This window comes from Felis catus, chromosome C1 (genome assembly GCF_018350175.1).
Source record: "Felis catus isolate Fca126 chromosome C1, F.catus_Fca126_mat1.0, whole genome shotgun sequence".
NCBI lineage: Eukaryota > Metazoa > Chordata > Mammalia > Carnivora > Felidae > Felis > Felis catus.
Genome location: NC_058375.1, coordinates 147165641 through 147188665, shown reverse-complemented (window position 1 = coordinate 147188665; position 23025 = coordinate 147165641). Strand labels below are relative to the sequence as shown.

The 23025-nt window shown below is 35.2% G+C and overlaps 1 protein-coding gene across 1 annotated transcript in view; it reads left to right on the top strand.

Annotated features, from left to right (window-relative positions):
• Positions 1-19665, top strand: part of ACVR1C (activin A receptor type 1C) — an 83882-nt gene extending 64217 nt beyond the window's left edge. The window contains exons 5-9 of the mRNA XM_023259333.2: positions 689-856; positions 2223-2379; positions 4155-4279; positions 6933-7063; positions 12405-19665. Of these exons, the coding sequence (XP_023115101.1) occupies positions 689-856; positions 2223-2379; positions 4155-4279; positions 6933-7063; positions 12405-12530 (707 nt within the window). The 3' untranslated portion in view covers positions 12531-19665. The remainder of the gene's footprint in view (positions 1-688; positions 857-2222; positions 2380-4154; positions 4280-6932; positions 7064-12404) is intronic.
• Positions 19666-23025: the final 3360 nt, after the last annotated feature.

The following is a 23025-nucleotide window of genomic DNA, read 5'->3' as shown; positions in this document are numbered from 1 at the left end:
GGGCTTCCCAGGGCTGTTGTAGACTCCATTCCAAAAGCTAAAACTAACTCTAGGGACTCTAATACCTACAGAAGTTTTAAGCTAATTTCTGTTCTGCTAAAAATATTTCATAAGCTGGATTACCTTTTGGTTAGATGAAGTAAATTATTTGAAAATGTTTCATAACTGGCTCTTAATGTAAGCATTTGGGGAAAATCAACTTCATATTTTGAAAAGTGAACAACATGAACATTCTTAGAATTTTCGGGCTTTTATTATAGTGATAATACTTTGTGTACATTTGTTGCATTTCTGGTTTTTATTGGAAAAATCTTTCTTAAAAGCTCAGAGTGATTTATAGCACAACACTGAGCCTAAGAGCATCTGTCAGTAGTTTTTCCTATAATGTGGTGTTATCAATGTATAGAGAGAATAAGAAAGAACTTGTTCACTTATCATAATTACTCTCACAGCTTCCTATAGCTACAGTATGTATAACAGGTTTTATTATATCAACATCTTCAGGGATTCAGTGAGAAATTTTACTGTACTAACTTGGACTGTCAGCATCATCACTAAAGTAATTAACTTTCCTTTGTTAACAATACAGATTTATTTTCAATACTGACATTTGCTAAAAGCCTTTGGTTTCTTCCTTAACGTAATACAGTGATTTTTAATGCAACAAAATGATTTTTTTTCCATTTAGATAATGGAACTTGGACTCAACTTTGGCTTGTCTCTGAATACCACGAACTGGGCTCCTTATATGACTATTTGAATAGAAACGTAGTAACAGTGGCTGGCATGATCAAACTGGCACTTTCCATAGCGAGTGGTCTGGCCCACTTACATATGGAGATTGTTGGTACACAAGGTACGTGTTTTCTTTCTAAGTTCTCTCTGCTTCAATATGAGGATGGAAACACCAAATTGTGTTTTAGTGCTTCCTTGTATTTTAATTTATTCCAATTATCAAATGTAAAGAAGCACTAAGGTACTTTATAAAACTGAGGGTATTATCATGATGCAGGCAATTGTCATCTATATACTCACCATTGTGTATATTAGCCATAATAATGTTTTTATACTGGTGGCTCCGGCTTTGCCATTTAGCGCATACACCTGGGAGATCTTACTTGGGGTGGGGGGGGCAAATGCTCTATATTCAGAGAATATTGATAGCTTAAATATTTACCTTTGATAACTAAAATAATGGGAGATGGTAATGTGATCTTGAAAAGATATTTACATATCATGTATTCAAAGGCCAAATAATATGCACTGTCCTTACTATTTATTGAGTTAATAGAGAATTGGCTCTAGAAAGTCATTAGTCCAGTCGGGGCAATAATTCTCTAATTTGGATTCATGGGCCCTTTAAACTCTTAAAAACTACTGAGGATCCCAAAAGTGTTTGTGTATTTGGGTTCTACCTGTTAACATTTACTATATTATGAACGAAAATTGAGAAATGTAAACAATATTTATTAATTTACTGAATGCTAATTAACCGATTAAATGTGAAATACGTTTCAAACATTTACATCTTTTAAAAAAATTGCATCCTTTTTTTGTAATACAAAAACCATATCCAGTGAAAATAATGGTTCTGTTTTACATTTTTGCAAATCTCCTTAATGTCTGACTTAATGTCTGGATTCTCATGCATGTTCTTCATCCACTTGGTTCCGATATGTTGTTTTGGTTGAAGTATGTGAAGAAAAGGTAATATCACACAGATATGTATTCAGAAAAGAGACTCAAAGACTCCCAGGGATTTTAGGGTCACATTCGAGAACTGCTGGTGTAGGGTAGTAAAAGTTTGAAACATGTTTGTAAGAGAATATTTACTATATTCTTACGTGGTTGTAGCAATGCCAATTCTTTCCCTGTTCATTCAACAAAAATTTATTAGTGGCCACCAAGTGCCAACAAGTGTTCTGAGCATCAGAACCTTGCGGATGAGCAAGACACAGGCCTTTAGGCAGCTTACAGTCTAGTTGGGAAAGACAGATAGACACACATGGGAATGAACAATATAGCCAGTAATAAGGGTTCTGAAGAAGGCAAAATGAGGTACTCTGTGGAGAATGACTGGGGATGTGGGATGTGTGGTCAGGCAAGACTTGTCTTAGGAGGTGACATTTGAGCCAGGTCTTCAACGTGATTCCCTTTGGAGAGAGTCAATCTTTAGTAACAACATCAAAAAAAAGGAGTAATTTTTTTCTTATGCTTCATAGGTAAACCTGCGATTGCTCATCGAGATATAAAATCAAAGAATATCTTAGTGAAAAAGTGTGAAACGTGTGCCATAGCAGACTTAGGGTTGGCTGTGAAGCATGATTCAGTACTGAACACTATTGACATACCTCAGAACCCTAAAGTAGGAACCAAAAGGTAAGATAACTAGCTTTGGTAGCACCCTGAGACATGTGACTGCCTCCCAAACGTGACGTCATGGGATGTGTGTGTGCGTTTTGGTTTTTTTGGTGGCGAATGGTCTGAATGGAAAATCATTAGGCCCAAGAAAGCAAGAAGTCTTCTGTGGGTCATTGAGAAGTCAGTGGCATAATGCTTATAAAGCAGGGACAGGTGGCATTTTAGTTGTATAGACAGTAGTCATTTGGGTAAGGAATCCAGTAGATAGGTATGGTGGAAGAGATGGTGATACATTATTTTTCGGGTGCCACTTTCTGAGAATACATTTTCCTAGGGATAGGAGGAAAAACATGTCATCAGTATGTAGCTCCTCCAAAGCCTTTATACTTATAAATGCACTGAAACTCAGGGCTAGATCTATTTTTTCAGGTTCTAAACAAATTCTATACTGATGTAGAATCAGTATATTGAGCAAGGTAAGCGAGGGACTCTAAATAAATACATACATGTGCTATTATACTCCCTTAGTATTTAAGGACGTGTAACAGTTTTTGTATTTACCTGTAATTGTACTTATCCTTAAGTCTCCCAAACTGATGTATATTAAAATAATAGGAGTTTGGACATATTTCCCACGTTCAGGGAACAGAATCTCTGAAGACTCAGAACAAGAACGAGATAAACAGAACATACTGCATATGTATTACAACAGGCCCGTTGGGAGTGAGATTTCTGGTGTTTTCTTGTTCTGGCCAGCCTGTAGCCAGCATACTTCCATTTCCTTTTATTTGAACATCAGGCTCATGCTCCTTTGATATAATTCCTGGGTTCTTGACCTTGAAATCAGAAACAACCAAAACATTTTCCTGGAGTTGTTAAAGGATCTTGCGAGTAGGGAATTTCTGGTTCAGTTGGCCTCCAAGCCAGATTAGAGATTCCAAGCCCATCACTCTGAGCTCTTCTCTTGGTTCCCTAGAATTTAATGAGGCCCCAGGAACACTTCAGGGCAGTTTGTTCAAACCAGGCGGCCCTATGGGACCTTTCTTCTTTTCCCTCTGAAAAGCAAACTTCAGCTTGCCCATATGACAGTCTCCACATTAGGGACCCCCAGGGAAGCCTTGGATGCTGGATTCCTTAAGAGGATCTAAAGCTTTTAAGAGTTTGGGAGAGTACTGCACCCTGATCTTAATATTTTGGGAAATCATCAAAATCTCCCTAGGACAGCTAGACTCAGTCAGGTCCCGTGGCCTGTAGATATCTTTGGTTTAGTTTTATTCAAACAAGGTTGTAATTTTCTTGTAGCCAATGTATATTGTGTATATATTTTTTGAAACCAGTATAAAATAAAATTGTTCATTCTGAGAAGGTATTTAGGGTATGCTGCTGAGCACTGAGTTATTGTCCTGGGCCCACCATGAATAAGAGATGCTTCTTGCTCTCAAGGAGCTTTACATGGCAACATTTGTTGGTGGGAGTTGAGTTCCCTCTTTCCTCTTGAGTGCTTTGTTTACTGAATTTCCCTCTAGCTTGTTTTTTGCAAGTCATTTGGCTCCTGGCACTTGTGCTTTGACACTGAGTAGGATGACCTCTGGTTTTATTTAAAATTTTTTTTAATTATGGTTCATTCAGTAACTGTATTATTTAAATTTAATTTATTACAGTGACTTAGATCTACTTTTAAAAATGATGTAAGCTATCCTAATTTATATTTTGTGACAGGATTTATAAAGATTGTATTTTACTGGATTGCTGTAAAGTCGTACACAGAATCTGAAATGTGCATGTTTTTCAAGGTATATGGCTCCTGAAATGCTTGATGATACTATGAATGTGAATATCTTCGAGTCCTTCAAACGAGCTGACATTTATTCTGTTGGTCTGGTTTATTGGGAAATAGCCCGAAGGTGTTCAGTTGGAGGTAAGATGTTGGGGATAATTTTGTATCTGTCTTCCTTGATGCTTTGAATATAAGATATGATTTTGTATGTATTATTTTCTAAGCACCATATTGAATCATTTTTTAAAATTTAAGAGACTACCTTTTAGGGATAGCTTTCCGTTGGCAAAAGTGGAGCATCCTACGTATAATGCTGATTTTATATTGTGATTACTGCTTAGGTGGGAGTGACATTTCTCCTGATAATTCTGATTTTCTTAATGATATTTTGCACTTGAAAATTTTCTTCAGTTTGTATGCAGTTAGCTGTATCCCTACTTAACATTTTTTTTTCTTAGTGTTTATTTTTGAAACAGAGACAGAGCGTGAGCAGGGGAAGGGCAGAGAGAGAGGGAGACACAGAATCTGAAACAGGATCCAGGCTCTGAGCTGTCAGCACAGAGCCTGACCCGGGGCTCGAACCCACGAACTGTGAGATCATGACCTGAGCTGAAGTCAGACACTTAACCAACTGAGCCACCCAGGCACCTGCTATATCCCTACTTTATACCAGAAATTAAACCCAAAGATGTTAAATGACTTAACAAGAGCCATAGGCTCTTTTCAGGCTTTTCCTGTTTTGTTTTGTTTTTTCCTCTGTGATAATGCATGTGGAAGAGAGAAAGCGATGGTGGGCAGAGGTGAGCATAGACTAACTTCCTGACTCAATGCTCCTAGCAGTTCAGAGATTAATAATGAGAGGAAGAGTTTGAAAGGATGAAACCCTACAGATGCAGTCTGAGGGAGTTGTGGCCTCAGCGGAGAAAAGTTAACTACTGTTAGAAAATGGATTAGAGTTTTCACTTCCAAGGAAGAAAGACTTAAAACTAAGCTGTGGTTTAGCAAATTCCTGAATATCTGACTTTAGGCAAGTTACTTGGTCTCACTTTCCTCATCTGTAAAATGAATCATAAAACTGACCCCTTGGGCTTTGAGGATCTAACAAATTGATTTAATTAATTAATTAATTAATTAGTATAGAGCATGCTTATAGTAAACATTCAATAAAACAACTGTCATTATCAAACCAACTTCAGTTTTTATATTTCGCATTGATGTCATTTTGCATTACGCTAATCTCATTTTTTTCAAATGAGTAAAAAATTTTTTTAAGCTTCCAAGGTTAAAATTATACTTGAATGAGAAAACATAATTTTTCCCCTTTTATTCACAGATGAAATAGTACACCATTCAGGAAGATGAAGCTATTTATAGAAGCAATAAAATTACAGTAGGATTTTGGAGCCTGGGATTGAGTTCCAGATCTGCCACTTACTAGCTCTATGACCTTTACTAAATTTATGACTCTTTGTGCCTCAATCTCCTCCTTCTATAGAGTAGGGATAATACGGTTCCTCTTTTAGTCTGTGGATTTGAGAAATAATTAGTTAAAACATGTAAAGAATGGAGCGCCTGGGTGGCTCAGTAGGTTAAGCGTCCGACTTCAGCTCAGGTCATGATCTCGCGGTCCGTGAGTTCGAGCCCCGCGTCGAGCTCTGTGCTGACCGCTCAGAGCCTGGAGCCTGTTTCAGATTCTGTGTCTCCCTCTCTCTCTGACCCTCCCCCGTTCATGCTGTGTCTCTCTCTGTCTCAAAAATAAATAAACGTTAAAAAATAAATAAATAAATAAATAAATAAATAAATAAATAAATAAATAAATAAATAAAATTAAAAAAAAAAAACATGTAAAGGGCTTAGGACAGTGTATGGTAAAAAGCATGACTCAAACATGTTTGTAACAATTTTTTTAATTCATATTAATAATTGTCTAGATGTGCTTTTAGGTCATTGTCTTTAAATTTTCTTCAACTATTGAAATAGTAATTTGTTAGGGCACATCTTAAATATTTTACATTAAAAGTACTATAGTTAAAGCAATTTTATAAGAAAATTCTCAATGTCAAGTATATTCTGATAATTTAGATCAGGTCTTTGTATTTGAGACTCTTTTAATATGAACCTTCATGTTGAACTGTCCATATTTAGTGCCTTTGCTGCTTCTTTGGCACATTCTCAGGTATGGTACTTCTATAATCCAAATATAAGAAACACAGCGTTTAAAAGATTGCCCATCAATTTTCAAAAAGAGTAAGCTATTCTGTTTTGAAAAGGTTATTTCATGGAGAAACATACTTCATTCCCAGAGCAATGAGGCCATGCTATAAGTTTTTCAATTAGGCATTACTTTTGAATTGCACAATGGTATTTTATATAAATCAGAATTTACATAATCTTTATAATTATGTAAAATATCTTATATATTTACATTTATATCATTGTTAAAATCCTGTAAATGTGATGTATTTCTATAAAATCATACATAATATACAATATGTAATTGTCAAAATTATATACTTCATAAAATAGATATGTTTGTTCTATATAAGATATATGTAATTATCAAAATTATATACATTTTCATAATATAAATTTTATAAACTTACATAATAATTATTCAGCTGAGCGCTTAATACCTATATCTTTGGTTTCATAGTGACACCAAATTTTATTAAACCTGACTTTCCAGTTTCCCAGGGTGCCCCTTGTACCTAGAAGACATAATTGGTTGTCTTTGGAAATAAGCATCTTTGTTTATTATTCACACTAGGAAATTTATCATGCAAATTTCTTATAGGAATTGTTGAGGAGTACCAGTTGCCTTATTATGACATGGTGCCTTCAGATCCATCAATAGAGGAAATGAGGAAGGTTGTTTGTGACCAGAAGTTTCGACCAAATATCCCCAACCAGTGGCAAAGCTGTGAAGTAAGGCTGTGTTCTTATATATGTTTTACCTATTGTAATTCTAAGGTAAGTTACCAGGGAAGATTTTTGGAAACCACATAGTTCTTCTCTCTTAATCTAGGCATCCAATTCTTTCCACGTATGTAAGTGTATGTCCTTGCATCAGTCCTCAGATTTTAGTTCTTTTAGCTATATGTATACAGAATGCTAAGTTAAGTGGCAGTAACAGGCCCTGGTATCCCAATGACTTGACACAACAAGACTTGATTTCTTGCTGTGTAAAGTCCCCAACAGGTCAGGCAGCTGTGCTCCCTGTGCTGATTCAGTAATGCAGGTAACTTTGATCTTGGGATGCTGCTGTCTCAACGCATAGTTTCCAAGTGTCTAGATCAGGCAAAGAGAGGAGCTGGGCGGTCACACGTGGCTCTCTGATGCTCTGGCTTCAGGTGAGTCACATCATTTCCACTCATGGTTCATAGACCAGAGTCAGTCACACAGTCCCATCTGACTGCAAAGAGGCTGGTAACTGTAGGGACACAGACATGTTTGGTAGTCTATGTCCATGCCAGACAGAGTATTACAATTTCAATCATCCCTGGAGTCACTAAATTATTTCTAACCCCTAACTTGCTGAAGTTTGAGCTTATTTTCTTTCATCAGAAAAGCCTCCTCACGGCCAAGACTTTTGTTATCTCCTCATGCCCAACGGCACAGACAGTGACCACCATGCAATATACACACAATAAATGGTCATTGCAGCGCTAGTTTGGCCCTATGTGAGGGAAGAGACTTTTCTAGTTTGCACACGGAGAAAGAACGGAAGGTGAGGCAAAGACTACAGACCATCTAACTAATTCCAGAACTGTTTTAATGCTTTAATCTCTCCCAACCCCCTTATATATTCTACCATATTTAATTGTAATATGTGAGGTCTTTTGAAAGTGACATTTTTAGTTTGGCTTTATCCTAAGGGTTATTTTATACAGTAGGGTTTTTTTCCTCATTTCCCCCCTCCTTCATGTTTTATTCAATTCTTTTTCCACTTAAGGAAAGATTTATGTCTTGATATTTCTATTTCGTATAGGTATCTTATCCACTAATTATTTTAGAAGAAGAATTTGAGACATTTACAACCAAACTGAAATTAAGTGTGTTTTTTTTCTAAAATTAATAATTTCATGTATATGGAAGAGTATATAACATATATGTAAAGTATAAGTATAATAATAAAATGAGAAGCAGTGAATTCACTACCGAGTTTAAAACATAGAACATTCAAAGATTCCTTGCCCCTCTGAGAGATTACTGTTATGATGATTTATTATTGCCTTGCTTTTTTGTAGGAGGAAAAATATATATGTTATATATATTTTATATATATATGTATATATATATACACACACACATACACACACACACTAAAAATGTATTGTTTACTTTTGTGTAATTGTGAAACATATTATTGAAACTTACTATAGATACTCTTAATTTCTTTTCACTTTCCCTCGTAGATGTGTATAGCATAATCTGTTCATTTTCATATCTGTGCAGTAGTTCATTATATTGCTACAGTAAAATTTCTTTTTCTGCTCTTTGTCTTATGTGTGATTTTAATATTTTTAAACAACATGTGTTGTGGAGAAATTTCTTAGAGTATAACAATGTAGATTCTTTTGGGGTATCCATATAGATGATCATGTCTCCAAATAATGAGAGTTCTAGCACCAATCCTCAAGCCTTTTCTTTCTTATTGCAGTTTCTAGGACTTCAATATAATGTTGCCTGAAAGTATTGATACTGGATATCTTTGATTTACTCCTTAAAGTTTATGTATTTCACCTTTGAGTATGATACTTGCTGTAGGTTTTGTTTCTCATAACTTTAATCAGGTTAAATAAAAGCTGACTTTGTTTTGATAAAAACTTTCTTCCTCTGTATGAGGTGATGATATGGCCTTTCTCCTTTGTCTCTAAATGTGATAAATTGCATTTGTAGATTTTCCACTGTTAAACCAACCATGCATTCCTAGAAAAGATCTAACATAGTTTTTATGCAAACAATTTTGTACATTGCTGATATAAGCGATTTTTGTTCATTTGTGTCCAGTATTTAGTTTTCTTATTTTGTATTAATCTCATGAGATACTCATGTGATTTTATACCATTATTGTGTGTTGAGACTTAACATGTTTATCATTTTCTTTATTCAACATTACTTTTTGCCTCTCAGAGCTTCCTTCTAAGATCATTTTCTGATTTCCTGATGTGCATTCTTTAAATGTATTTTATGTAAATTGGTTTTTTAGGAAGACCTAGTGGCTGTAAGTTCTTTCAGTGTTTGGGTATCTGAAAATTTATTTTGTTCTTTATCATAAACAAAGTTAGGTTCATAGTTATTTTCTCTAAATAAAGTTGTTATTTCACTGTCTTCTGGCTTTCATTATCACTTTTGAGAAGTCAATGGAGTTTTGTTTTGTTTTGTTTTTTTTAGTTCATTTATCTTTTCTTTCAGACTACCTTAAGAACTTCTCTGTCTCTAGTATTCTGCAGTTTCTCTATGATGTATTTGGTATAGATGTCCCTTGATTAATCTTTCTTGTAATTTTGGGACTTTCTAATTCCAAGGATTTGTGATGTTCTTCAGGTCTGGAAAATTCTGCACCATTATCTCTTCAAATAGCTCCTCCTCTCATTGTCTCTCTTACCCGTTTTTAGAGAACTCATTGGATGCATGTTAGACCTTTCGGTTTTTTGCATGTCTTCTATTCTCTCCTGTTTTCCATATTTGTATCTTTATGTAGCATCTCATATTTATCTTCCAGTTCACTAATTTGGCCCTCAAATGTGTCTAACCTGCCATTTATCTCATCTATTTAGTTTTTTTAATAAAAAATATTAATAAAAAATATTAATGATAATATTAAATAGTATTAAAATTAGTCATCTTTCAGGTCAAGAAGTTTTTTTTTTTTTCAGTCAGAAAAAGGTAGTGAGTTTATTAGGTTTTTTGTTTGTTTTTTTACTGAAGTATAGTTGAGACACATTATATTAGTTTTAGGTATACAACATCAATAACCCAATACATCATGCTGTGCTTACCACAAGTGTAGTAGTTACCATCTGTCAGCATACGATGCTATTACACCACCATTAATTATATTCTCTATGCTATATCTTTCATCCCTGTGATTTATACATTTCATACCTGAAAGCCTGTACCTCCCACTCCCCTTTATCTATTTTGTCCATTCCTCCCACTGCCTCCCTACTGATAGCCATCAATTTATTCTCTGTTTATATGGGTCTGATTCTGCTTTTTGTTCATCGATTTCTTCACTTGTCTTTTAGGTTCCACATACAAGTGAAATCATATGATATTTGTCTTTCTCTGTCTGATTTATTTTACTTAGCATTATACCTTCTAGGTCCATCCATGTTGTTGCAGATGGCAAGATCTCGTCCTTTTTCATGGCCAAGTAATATTCCACCATAGATTTTTATATATATATTTATATAGATAGATAGATAGAGAAGATACATTTCTATTTATATATAGATATAGATGTAAATATAGATACATTTAATTTATCCATTCATCTATCAATGGACACTTGGCTACTTCTGTATGTTGGCTATTCTAAATAATGCAGCAATAAACATAGAAGTGCATGTATCTTCTTAAATTAGCATTGCTGTTTTTTTAAAGGGGGGTGGTGGGTAAATAACCAATAGTGGAATTACTGGATCGTACACTATTTACATTTTCATGTTTTTAAGGAACTTCCATACTGCTTTCCACAGTGGCTGTACCAGTTTGTATTCCACCAGTAGTGCACAAGGGTTTCTTTTCCTCCACATCCTCATGAACACTTGTTATTCTTACCTCTTTGATTCTAGCCATTCTGACAGGTATGAGGTGATATCTCATTGTGGTTTTGATTTGCATTTCCCTGATGCGTAGTGATGTTGAACATCTTTTCATGTGTCTGTAGGCCATCTGTGTATCTTCTGTGGACAAATGTCTATTCAGGTCCCTTGCCCACTTTTTAATCAGATTATTTGTATTTTGTGTGTGTTGAGTAGTATAAATTATATATGTTGGATATTAACTCCTTACCAGATATATAATTTGTGAATATCTTCTCTCATTCTGTAGGTTGCCCTTTTATTTTGTTGATGATTTCCTGCTCTGTGAAGAAGCTTTTCACTTTCTTGTAGTCCCAATATTTTATTTTTGTTTTGGTTTTCTTTGAAGAGTTATGTCACAATGTTTTATTGGTACTTTTTCTTTTTTAAAAAATGATCTTTTTAACTTATATTTTGAATTTTCTCTTTGCTTTTTAAAAATTTATTTTTTATATATTTATTTCATATTTTATATCATTTAATTCTAGCATCTAATGTTTTGATAGGTCTGATTTTACTGTTTGTTGTTTCACTTGATCCTTGTTTATGGTACTTTCTTCACTCTTGTGCTTGAATTTTTGTCATGATCTTAGGCTTGTTGCTTAAAATGCTTAACATTTTAAGGCCTGAGCTTGATTTTTTTTCCTTACCAAGAGTCAAGATTTAGGTAACTTACAAAATTTAGATAATTTATAAAATTATTAGATAATCTAAATAAATTTAGATAATTTACAAAATTCTTTGTCAGACTGATTCATCCTTATATTCAGGACTTGGCAAACATCTTGACTTGACACCTTCTGTGTACTTTGGGCTGTGTTTCCTAACTTTCACATGTTGTTCGTCGATTCTGAAAGTCTAGACTATGAGATCAGCAGATGTCGCCAGAGTGGCCACTTGATTCAGTGATTTCTTGCATCTCTCTGGATTCATCTTTTCTCATTATTTTCCTTTCTGAGTATTTATTTATTTACCAGTTCACTGTACAGGTTTTATTTTTTAACTCAGAATTTTTGATATTTATACTTAGATCATTATTTTAAGATGGCATAATTTACATACACTAAAATGCACAAATCTTAATATACAGCTTGATGAATTTAGAAAAAAGTATACACATATGTGCCCACCATTCAGACCAATGTATGGGGAATTTGCTACTCATCCCATATCTCTTTTTTGGCTTTCATGGCCTTTCTCAGATTTTGAAAACTGGCCACTTTTCCATATTCCCAGAAATCAATGGATTGCACTTTCAACGAAAAGTTAGTTTCTCTAATGTTAATGTGTGTGTTTTGACTGGATTTTTAAGGAGGTTGGGTCCTTATCTTTTCATATTGTTTTAAGTTTACGATTTTCTTCAGAGCTTAACATCAGTTCCTGGGTTTGTGGTTATACTTCTCTTGTACTGTGTTTATGTGATGGGCTAACATGTTTGATATTTTTCTCTTTTAAAGGCACTCCGAGTCATGGGGAGAATAATGCGTGAGTGTTGGTATGCCAATGGGGCAGCCCGCCTGACCGCCCTTCGTATTAAGAAGACTATTTCTCAACTTTGTGTGAAAGAAGACTGCAAAGCCTAATGATGATAATTGTGTTAAAAAGAAGTCTCTCACAGCTTTTCTTTTCTCATTTTCCCTCTTTATGTGAATGTTGTTGCCTTTTTTTGTTGTTGTTCTACCTCAAAGATAATGCAGGACAGTATTTAAGAGCCCAAAGGCAGCATGAAAAATAACTCTAAAGTCAAGCATGGGCAGGAGTTGACTTCATCCCATCTCTGTGTTGTCTTTAATTTTATTTTGAAAAGCGACACATCGATTCATCTTTTTTATTTAATAAGATATGACAAAAACGTAAAATAAGCTATATAAAAATAATACAAGCCATTAAGGTTTTATTTTACTTGAATCAAGAGCACATGAATGAAGAAAAAGAAATGTAAAAGCATTTTTTTTCCTGAGACGAAAACAGTTTCATTAAAAATGTGAACTAGAGCACATTATATCTCAGCAGAACTCTAGATGATATAATTTGTGGTTTTCTCTCTTTTTTTAATTAAGAAGGATCTTTTAAAAAAGTAAATATTGCTCTGAACTTCAGTGTCTAAAACATGTAAAAGGGGAGCTGCTCGGTTAGAAAGTGAAAGTGAGGTCAGAAGTAGCCACTTCCTTGGCCTTGTCTCTTCCCAGTGTCCTGCTCTCCATAAGCCTCTACCACAGCAGCCCCGCAACAGTGTGAAAGCCACTAAAATTTTTACTTCCTCTCATTTCCAAATGAGACCTCTGACAGCTTGAGACACTGAGAAATCCCAAAAGTCACATAGCTAGTGGTGGCGCTGGACCTTGGTCCAAATCTTGTGATAATCTGTAGACTTAGCCAACTTCCTCCTTTCCCTTAAAATCCGTGTAGTTCTTTTCTCCCTACGCAGAAACAACATCTTTCATGGTGGTATTCGTGGTCTAATCAAACAGAAGATAAATCGGGTCATTTTGCACAATCATAATGGACCTGCATGAACTCTGACAATACTCATTGGCATTTTCCTCATGGAAACTTCATAGTCCACCTGTTTGTTAGATAAATATTAATGTTTTCTGCGTACTTCCAGAGATTAATCGGGCATATAGATCCATTGTTAGAAGATGTCTTTCAGATTTATTTCAGAGGTCCCTACTACTTTTGTACATACACACTTAGAACAGAGGGAAGAGGAAAGCAGGAGATGTTTTGAGAAAAATTAAGAAAATTCTTCAGTAACTGTAAATAGATATTTCCCTACTCTTTCAAAATGAGCAAGTAGATGCAGAAGAAGCCTCATGATACTTTTGGCTTTATTTTACTTCCTGTGGAGACAGAAGTGATGAATTCTGTATAATACATGAAACATTGAGTATTTCCTTCAAATCTGTAATTCTGCTTTGGTAAAGGAGATTTAACGTGGTATCTTTTATTGTCCTAAAACACTGCTTCCTAAACTCTGTTCCTTAGAACACGCTTCTGTTGAGATGTTCCAAGGCCAAAACCGTTCTTTGATAGATTCTTAGAAAGTGATACTGCACATTAGTGTATCATGTGTTTTGAGGAATATAGCCGTTAAGAGATGTTACTTGAATTTCTTTGAATTAGATTTCCCAAATTATTTGACCTTGGAACCCTTTTTATTAAGAACAGGGCAGACCTTTTTACTGTCCCACATTTTAGTGTTCTACAAAGCATAACTTGAGTAACAGTGTTCTAAAGGATATATCTATGTATTTTCATGTAGAGCACAATCTATTGGTTATAATTCATTTCACTATGGAAATATGTTACTGAACCCATCTTCGTTTGACTGGGATAAGATATCGAAGGTCCAAATCTGATGGCTGTGGCACTGTCATTCATGCAGTTATCCATTCATTAAATAAGATAGGGGACCCCATATCTTCATTGCCACAATATTGGGGCCAATAGAGAAAATATGGATACGTTCTGCCCCTGGGGATTTTAAAGCCAATTTGGAAATGGGAACAGGGATGTAGGTGTTGGGTTGGGGGAAGGAAATAAATTGACAAATAGAATACAAAGTAGAAAGTCTTGAATTCTGTAAGACAGTGGGTTCCTGAAAATGCTTTCAATCTGCAAAACATTTAGACAGTATCTTCATTTGGTTATTGCAGACATCAGTTTTTAAAGTGACTATGTGAAGGGATTTTAAAAAGAGCTTACGTGAAGGGGTAACCTTGTTTGTGCTTGTTACCTTGATTTCTCAGAGATTGTTTATGAATATATGAGAATGAAATTATTTATTTACTGTAGTTGTACTATAGCTACATGGTTGTCAAAATAAACAAGAATAATATCTCCTGTTTTATTCACTTATATTGGGTGAATATACTTATTTAATTTTTAAGGGAATGTTTTAACATCCCCAATTTTCCTTGACACTGTGTTTTATAATTTATTTGAGGGTGTCCGAATATGATTCCATATTTTTTTGGCTCAACTTTTCCTCTAGAGGAATCTTTACCTTTTGAGACGTTTTTCTTGTTTTCATGTTGGTTAACTGTAGCTTCTAACTAGTCTTACATCTCAATCACCAGATGCACTTTTTAAGAAAAGAGGTAGGTTAACAAAAATGATTAAAAGAAAAGTTAAAAGTTCTAATTTCTCTCAACTCTCAACACGATTATAAATAGAAAATATGCACTTACAAAAATAGGGTAAAGTTTAGAACATAAAACAAATTTATTGTATATACGTATACTGTTAAACTTCATATTATTTGTTTTTGATGAAGTATCATTGTGTAGTATTTATTTCATTTGAATTGTGTTATAAGCAAAAAATACTTTTCATAGGCTCACTGTGTCATTGTTCTTTACTCCTTTCAAATATTTTGACTTTGGGTATAATTTAAAGCTTGGGGAATGCTATTTATGAAATGTCAGTACAAAGTGGTGATGGAGTTTCTATGCAGCATCACTTCCTTAAAATAAGGGAAACATTATTTGTCGTCAATATTACAGCATGAACTTGTTGCCTTTAAGCTACACGTTTAAGTGTGTAATTGGTAAAGATTCTGTTGTGTGCTTGTGTGCTTTCTTCTATGTCTAAAGTATTTGGCATGTCACATCTAGAATTGTTAATTTATGTTCTGACTTGAAAGTGAAGTGAAACATGACTGTGTCGTGCACTATTTTAGGCATAGCACTTGCTTTTCATCTTTATACTTTCAATTAACTTCGCATTTTAAATTTCCATGATTGTATGAAAATAGTAACCTGGTTGCAAGTGTCTGAAGACTTCAAAATCAGCTTTTATCTTAAAACGAGGATCTGTGATAGATTCATTAGGTTGCAAGTTCCATAATAATTTATTATTCTTAATACTTCTACTTTAGTGGGAATTATTAAACAAAACTACTACTGTGCTGGAATTTTGCCACCATGTGATTTTTTGGGGCAGAGAAAACTCAGGGCTGTCTTAGAGTTTACGTAAAAATACCAGGGAACCTACTGAGCAAATCATCTGAAAGCAGGGAGCCCACGTTCGCCATTATACAAAGTTCAACTTAAAATGGTTTAGCAGGGAGTACTTTCTGATTATTTATTTAAAATAAATATGGAGATGTTTTTTTGTTTCAATAAATTTATTTAAACTATGGACGTTTTATTTCCCATCAGGAAATTAAGAAAGCAACAGTAGCAAATGAGTCAAGTTGTGGCAGTTGATGTCTTCAACAAGCATTCCTTTAAATAAATTTAGAAACGTAGAAAACTTAGAAATATTTAAGAATTAGTGTCTTAAAATGGCATCATTGTGGTTTTCAAAGATATTCTAAATATCTCTTCTTTTGTAAAACATGCTGGTCTGTTTGACAATGCTTTGTATTAGCTCCCTCCATAAGGTAATACTTTGCATGGATGTTATGCGCTATTTAGTGAAGACAGTAATCCTTTCCTTCTGAGGGCTTCTTCTAAACAGAAAAAAAGTGTCGGTTGGAATACAAAAATTTCATTAAAGTGGTAATATTAAATAGAATTTCTATAATAGGCATTTTTTTCAAAGTGTCTTAATGCACATTTTCAGATATCTGACATTCTTTTTTCTCTCTAGCTTTACTTTTATGTTCCATTATTTTTCTCACCTCCTTTTAAAATATTCCCTTACTCTCTTCCAAAATTATCTTTAGTCCCTAATTTTAAAAAGCAACCAACTATTGTTTACCTTAACCATTCTAATTATTTAGCCTTCTAATAAAAGAGAATCCCTTGGTGGTCTGAATTATTTCAGGTGTGTCACAGACAAAAACCAGAATTTGGAAAATGCCAAGGATGCAGGAGACTTTATAATTCAATTCCCAACACTTTATAGATGACAAAACCAAGGATCAGAGATAAATGACTGCTAGTTATTAGAACCAATAGGAAAACCCAGTGGTGACACCCACCATACGGCCCTACCACATTCAACGTTTGCTAATTAAAAAATCATTAGCCTGCATCTAAACCTACCTTGAAGGTGCACTGATATAACGTGCCATTTAGTGATGATGACCAAATCTCACTTCTCTGTTTGTTTCTGCTAAAATAATTTGCTCACTCATGGTGAGGTCAGTGAGAAAAACTGTAACAGGCCAGGGAAGAGTGGTAAAATAGCTGTCAAGCTAGGTAGGCAACCACTGAGTGCTGAATAAAATTTAGGAACTGTGAGAATGTAGAATTTCTTAGTGCAAGTAGCAAGGAATGGTAAGAGACACTTCCTGCTTCTTTTTTTTATGTTTTTTCACCCCTTTCTGTAGGGATTGTTCTTTTTACGCCTGGGATGGGGAGTGAGAGCTGATTCGTAGTTGACTTTCAGACCACGGCTAGTACCATATTGTCTTCTCTCTTCTCAACTTCTCATTAGTTTATCTTTGGCGTTCACTTTCTTTGGTAAATTAAAAAAAAAACAAAAACAAAACCAAAAAACCTCTTTGCCAGATATCAGTTCCAATCACTCTGTAATTCCTGTTCTTTTAGGTGTTCTAGCTCATGTTCAGATTGCTCTGCACGGAACTTCCTAAAATGATTTTAATGTGCCATAGCCACGTGTGAGAGGTTTTGTCTCGTGCCTTTTCCAGTGATCTTTCATTTGGCACAACAGAGTATTTGCTAATGGCAGAGAAGATTTTCTTTTAAGTTTTAAAAAGACTACCAGTGTAGTTATATTCTAGCTTTTAGCTAACATATAAGGAATGTCTACTTTTGCCTTAATGCCAAATTCCACTTCAGAGATGATGACTTGGACAGAGAATGTGAAATATATGTCTCATAATGTGATTGCTAAATTTATCTCTGCTGTTTCATACAAGCGCTTTATTTTGCTTTGGCCATCTTTTAAAATGAAGCCATTATGCCATATGCTTTATAACCTAACATTGTATGGAAATTAAGTAATAATCCCCATTTTAAAATCCCTCTATTAAGAACTTCCAGGATACTTTTTAATTCAGTTGTAAATTAACACAACATTTGGGAGAATATGCACTCTGCCTCATCCTAGATTTTAATATATTCAGATATGGCTATATTTTCTTATCACTGGTCCGTGTTTTACAAGAAAAATTTCCCTCCAGATGTAATAGTTTTAACTGCAAGATTTTTACCTTGGACTACATGAACCTGAATGTTAACAGAGCCACTATGAGTATGAATGCATTCGGATATTAGGAATGTATTAGGAAATTAGCCTTATACTGAGTGTCACCAGACCCAGCTGGGTATGTCTGCACAAATACTCTCAGCTGAGAGGCGGGTAGGAGCTGAAATCCAACCTGCAATTGGTTCCTCAACTTAAATATTTTTATATTGTTCAGAAAAGCACCTTCTATGCTATATATCTTCAGAAAAAGGGCCCTGCTTGTATATCTTCAAGAAAACGAGAATTACATTTTCAAAATGCTTCTTGACATCTATAAATTGACTAGAGAACTTAGGGGAAAAATTCTTTAGATTCTCATCCTGGCATTTCCAAGAGAGCAAAAGAGATTGTATGTGTATTCTGTTGATTTAATTTTCAACCCAGACAATCTGCAGCCAGACATGTGGAACCTCATTTAATATTCCAGTTGAGTTTTCCTTTCATGTGCAAACCTGTTATTGACTTTGCCTGTAAAGAGGCAATGACATGCCTAAAGTCTGTCTAGCTAATGCGGGTATAAAATGAGATTTACTAATATCTCCATTTCTTTCAATACACTAAATATAAGTAATTAAGATATTTTCTAAACATCCAACTTTTATTTTCTCAGCATATAAAGTGTATCTGACCCAAAATATTCCATTGTAGTTCATTTCGACAATGACCAGTGTCAAGTTCTTGTACTCTTCTGACCCTATGCTGGAGAAAATTATTCAAATGCAATCTGTGTGTCAGGTTTTAAAATGTCCTAAAAACAGAAAATTAGATTCATATCTCACAAAAAAAAATTTTGGATTGACTTTCAAAGTACTAATACTAATTATACTTTTCTTTTGGTAGTGTGACTTTTCTTATACCTAAGAACATATTACAAATGTCAAAACCATTGCATTTTGACATTGCAAAACATGCCTTGAACTCTTGAACTACTGTGAAAAGAATCATTGTTGTAAAGACTTATTGTAAGCTGGCTAATATTCATAGGTATGTAAAAAGATATTACCCTTCAAGAGATAGGCCCAAATGAATGTATATAAGGAATATAAAGAAATAAATTCGGTTTCAAAGTGAGAATTGGGCAATAAATTGTATAAAAAATGCAGATGGCAGTTTTAATAGTTGTAATTTTAATTGTTGAAGCTGAAAAAAATCCCAAATTCCAAAGAGGAATGAATAATATTCAGATATTTCATTAACTTCTAGTCTATGGAAATATGCATTTTATAGTAATATATATACTTATTTTGTTTAGAAATAATAGTATTTTAGAATTTAGTGAGAACTCAGTGATAGCCTTCATACCAAAATTTTTAACTTTCCCAACAGCAAGTCATAAAAGTATTTGTTTTAAAGCTTTTTAAAATATTATTGCATAACTGACTGTAGCTGCCTCCAATGTAAATACTTATCTGCCTAAATGTTATATTTTTATGTATGCATTTCTGAAAATGTATTGTTTTGTAAAGTGGCAAAGTTAATACATCAATCACTCCTTGCACTTGTTTCTGTGAAGCATATAGAGCTCTATTTTAAATAAAAAGAAAATGTGTCATATTTTGGCTTCTGTGTTCTGTTATTTAAAAATTATCTTTATATTTGTATGCAGTAAATGGAGGGGTCTTGGAAATTCAAATGCTGGCTCCAATGGGCACTGGACATTTTCTCCCTTCCTTTCTGGAAGAGACACTCGCTTCTTCAACAGACATTTCTCTACACGAAACTCAGCAAAATAGTCTTTGTCCTCTTTTTCCTGTAGAGTATCCATTCTTTGTACTTCTTTAAGCATTTACTGAAAGACTCTTGAGCAGGCCTGCTCTCAAGTCAAAAATAGCTTTCTTCACATTTAAATTCCTGAACACTCATGTGGTCATTCTTTGCCTTCATTTCTGGCATCCCCGCCACCCCCCCCCCCCCCCCCCCCCCCCCGCCAGCCCTAACTGTTCTCCAGATTTCTGCTTCCGGCTCCTCCTGGAACTTGCAACACATCTGCCTGCCCTGGGCATTTGCTCAATTCCTTCTGCCTGGATTATGCTTCCCGCAGATAGTTGTATGGCATAGGTCTCTGTTAGAATATATCACACCAAACAGGCCTTTCTTGCCATGCTTTGTCATTCACTGTCCACTTAGCCTGTTTTCTTTCTCTTTTTCTTCCTTTTTTTGAGGGAGAGACAGAGCACAAGCACATCTGCATGTGAGCAGGGGAGGGGCAGGGAGAGAGGGGGAAGGAGAGAGAGAATCACAAGCAGGCTCCATGCTCAGCGCTGAGCCCCACTTGGGGCTCCATCTACAATCCTGAGATCATGACCTGAGCTGAAATCACGAGTCAGATGCTTAGCCAACTGAGCCACCCACACGCCTCTTATTTTTCTTTACAGTACTTTGCATTAACTGGCATTATATTATATCATATACCTTGAGCCCTAGGACTAGGAAGGAGTCTTTGCTTAAGTTTGAAGATGTAGTTTTAAAACATGAAGAATAATATATTGTGCACAGTGAGAAATACTCTGCGGGACTCATTACCTGCCCACCCCTCCCCCATGTCTGTAATAAACCTTAAAGGGCGGTTACAAACCCAGTCAGGAACGGTTTATCCAAATTCATAGTGGCTGATGCAGAACGACATTGTGGGAAAATTAGGTTGTTTGGTTTATATTTTCAACCCTACAAAGTTGAGTGTTTCCTGGGACTTAGCACGGAGAGGCAGAATACTGCATTGGCTTTACTTTTGGTACGGGTTCTTAAGTTCTTTTGCTTCATTTTTTTTTTCTTTTTTTCATTCTGAGGGCAGTTTTATTCATGTGTCCTCATTGCATTAAATAGGTACTAACCGGATTCACACTTAAATATTCTTCCTCACAAACCATTAAGTCGGGTTCTCATTTGGCTACATGATTAGCTTCTTTTGGAGTTGTAGAGGAAAGCAAAATATGTATCTTCTGTCAGTCTAGAGTGTGAAACCCATGCCCGACATAAAACAAACACTTTGGTTCAGGACTAGTCGTAGTGGGTTTTTACAGTTCTAACGTTGTCACAGCCTTTCAGCAATTTTCTTTTTTTAACACTAATGTGTGCAAAAGTTGATGAACGTTCACAGTGATGAAATAATTTACCTAGTGAGTGAACTTAAAATCGGTTAGTCAAACTTTTTTCCCCCCTTAGGATAGATTCCTTGAGATTGGGGGATAACTAAATCCAGGGTGTCTTATGGGGTGTTCTGCAAGTGTGATTTTATTTTATTTTTTTAAATTTTTTTTAATTTATTTTTGAGACAGAGAGAGACAGAGCATGAACGGGGGAGGGTCAGAGAGAGGGAGACACAGAATCTGAAACAGGCTCCAGGCTCTGAGCTGTCAGCACAGAGCCCGACGGGGGCTCGAACTCATGGACCGCGAGATGACGACCTGAGCCAAAGTCGGACGCTTAACTGACTGAGCCACCCAGGTGCCCCTCTGCAAGTGCGATTTGAAAGAAATGCTCTCCATCTATGCCGTGGTTAAAGAAAGTATTTGAACTTTGATTTGAATAGTTTCTTTAAGATTTGTTTAATGAGAAAAGCTTTCCTATAGGGAAGTTTTTGTTGTTTTTAGTGCTAAATCTAACAAAATTGTAATTACAGTCACTTCTGTAATTAAAATAGGTTCAAATTCTCCCCCCCATATTAGTCAACACATTTTTATTTATTTATTTATTTTTTAATTTTTTTTTAATGTTTATTTGTTTTTGAGACAGAGAGAGACAGAGCATGAACAGGGGAGGGCCAGAGAGAGGAAGACACAGAATCTGAAACAGGCTCCAGGCTCTGAGCAGTCAGCACAGAGCCCGACGCGGGGCTCGAACTCACGGAGCGCGAGATCATGACCTGAGCTGAAGTCGGCCGCTTAACCGACTGAGCCACCCAGGCGCCCCCAACACATTTTTATTAAACATTGCTGCAAAGTGCATAGTATCATAACAGTTATTGTAGGTACTCCCCAGGAAACAATAAGCTCCCACATTTAAGAAGATAATTTATTTAAGGAACACAAGACGTGCACACAAATAGCTGCCCAACCTTAGAAGCTGGTAATATAAGAGATGTTATAAGAAAATTATTAAGGTTGAGTGTGGGTACAGATATTAAATGATAACAAAGACATAGAAATGAGGTATGAGTTAAATTGGAATATTCAAGAAAATTAATGAGTTGATCCTGTAGGATGGGAAAAATATGTATAAGTGGAATTGACAGTGAAGTCCCCGGTAGGAAAAATGTCTGAAACAAAGGCAGGAATGCTCAAGGCAGTGAGTAACCTATAGAAGTAGCATAGAGAGTTTTTATAAGGTTCAGATTACAGCATTTAAACTTGATCCTACCTCTGAGGGAGACTGAGGGTCTTAAAGCAGCAAGGATGATGGGAAGCTGGTACAGGCGTACCTTGAGGATATTGCAGGTTTGATTTCAGACCACCGTAATAAAGCAAATATCACAGTGAAATGAGTCAAATTCATTCTTTCTTTTCCTAGTACATATAAAAGTTATGTTCACACTATCCTGTAGTCTTTTGAGCGTGCAAGAGCATTATGTCCAAAAAAACCAATGTAAATACGTTAATTAAAAAATATTTCATGGCTAAAAAATGCTAACCATCCTCTGGGCTTTTGGCAAGTCCGAATTAATGATCATGGATCACCATAACAAGTATAATCATAATGAAGAAGTTTCAAATATTGCAAGAATTATCAAAATGCAGCACAGAGGACACAAAGCGAGCGAACGCTGTCAGAAAAATGGCACTGATAGATTCACTTAATGCTGAGTTGCCATAAACCTTCAATTTGTAAAAAGTGCAATATCTGTGAAGTTCGATAAAGAGAAGCAAAGCAAACAAAGGTCCGCCTAGATTTAATCAAGGAACTAAAAACGTTACCTTC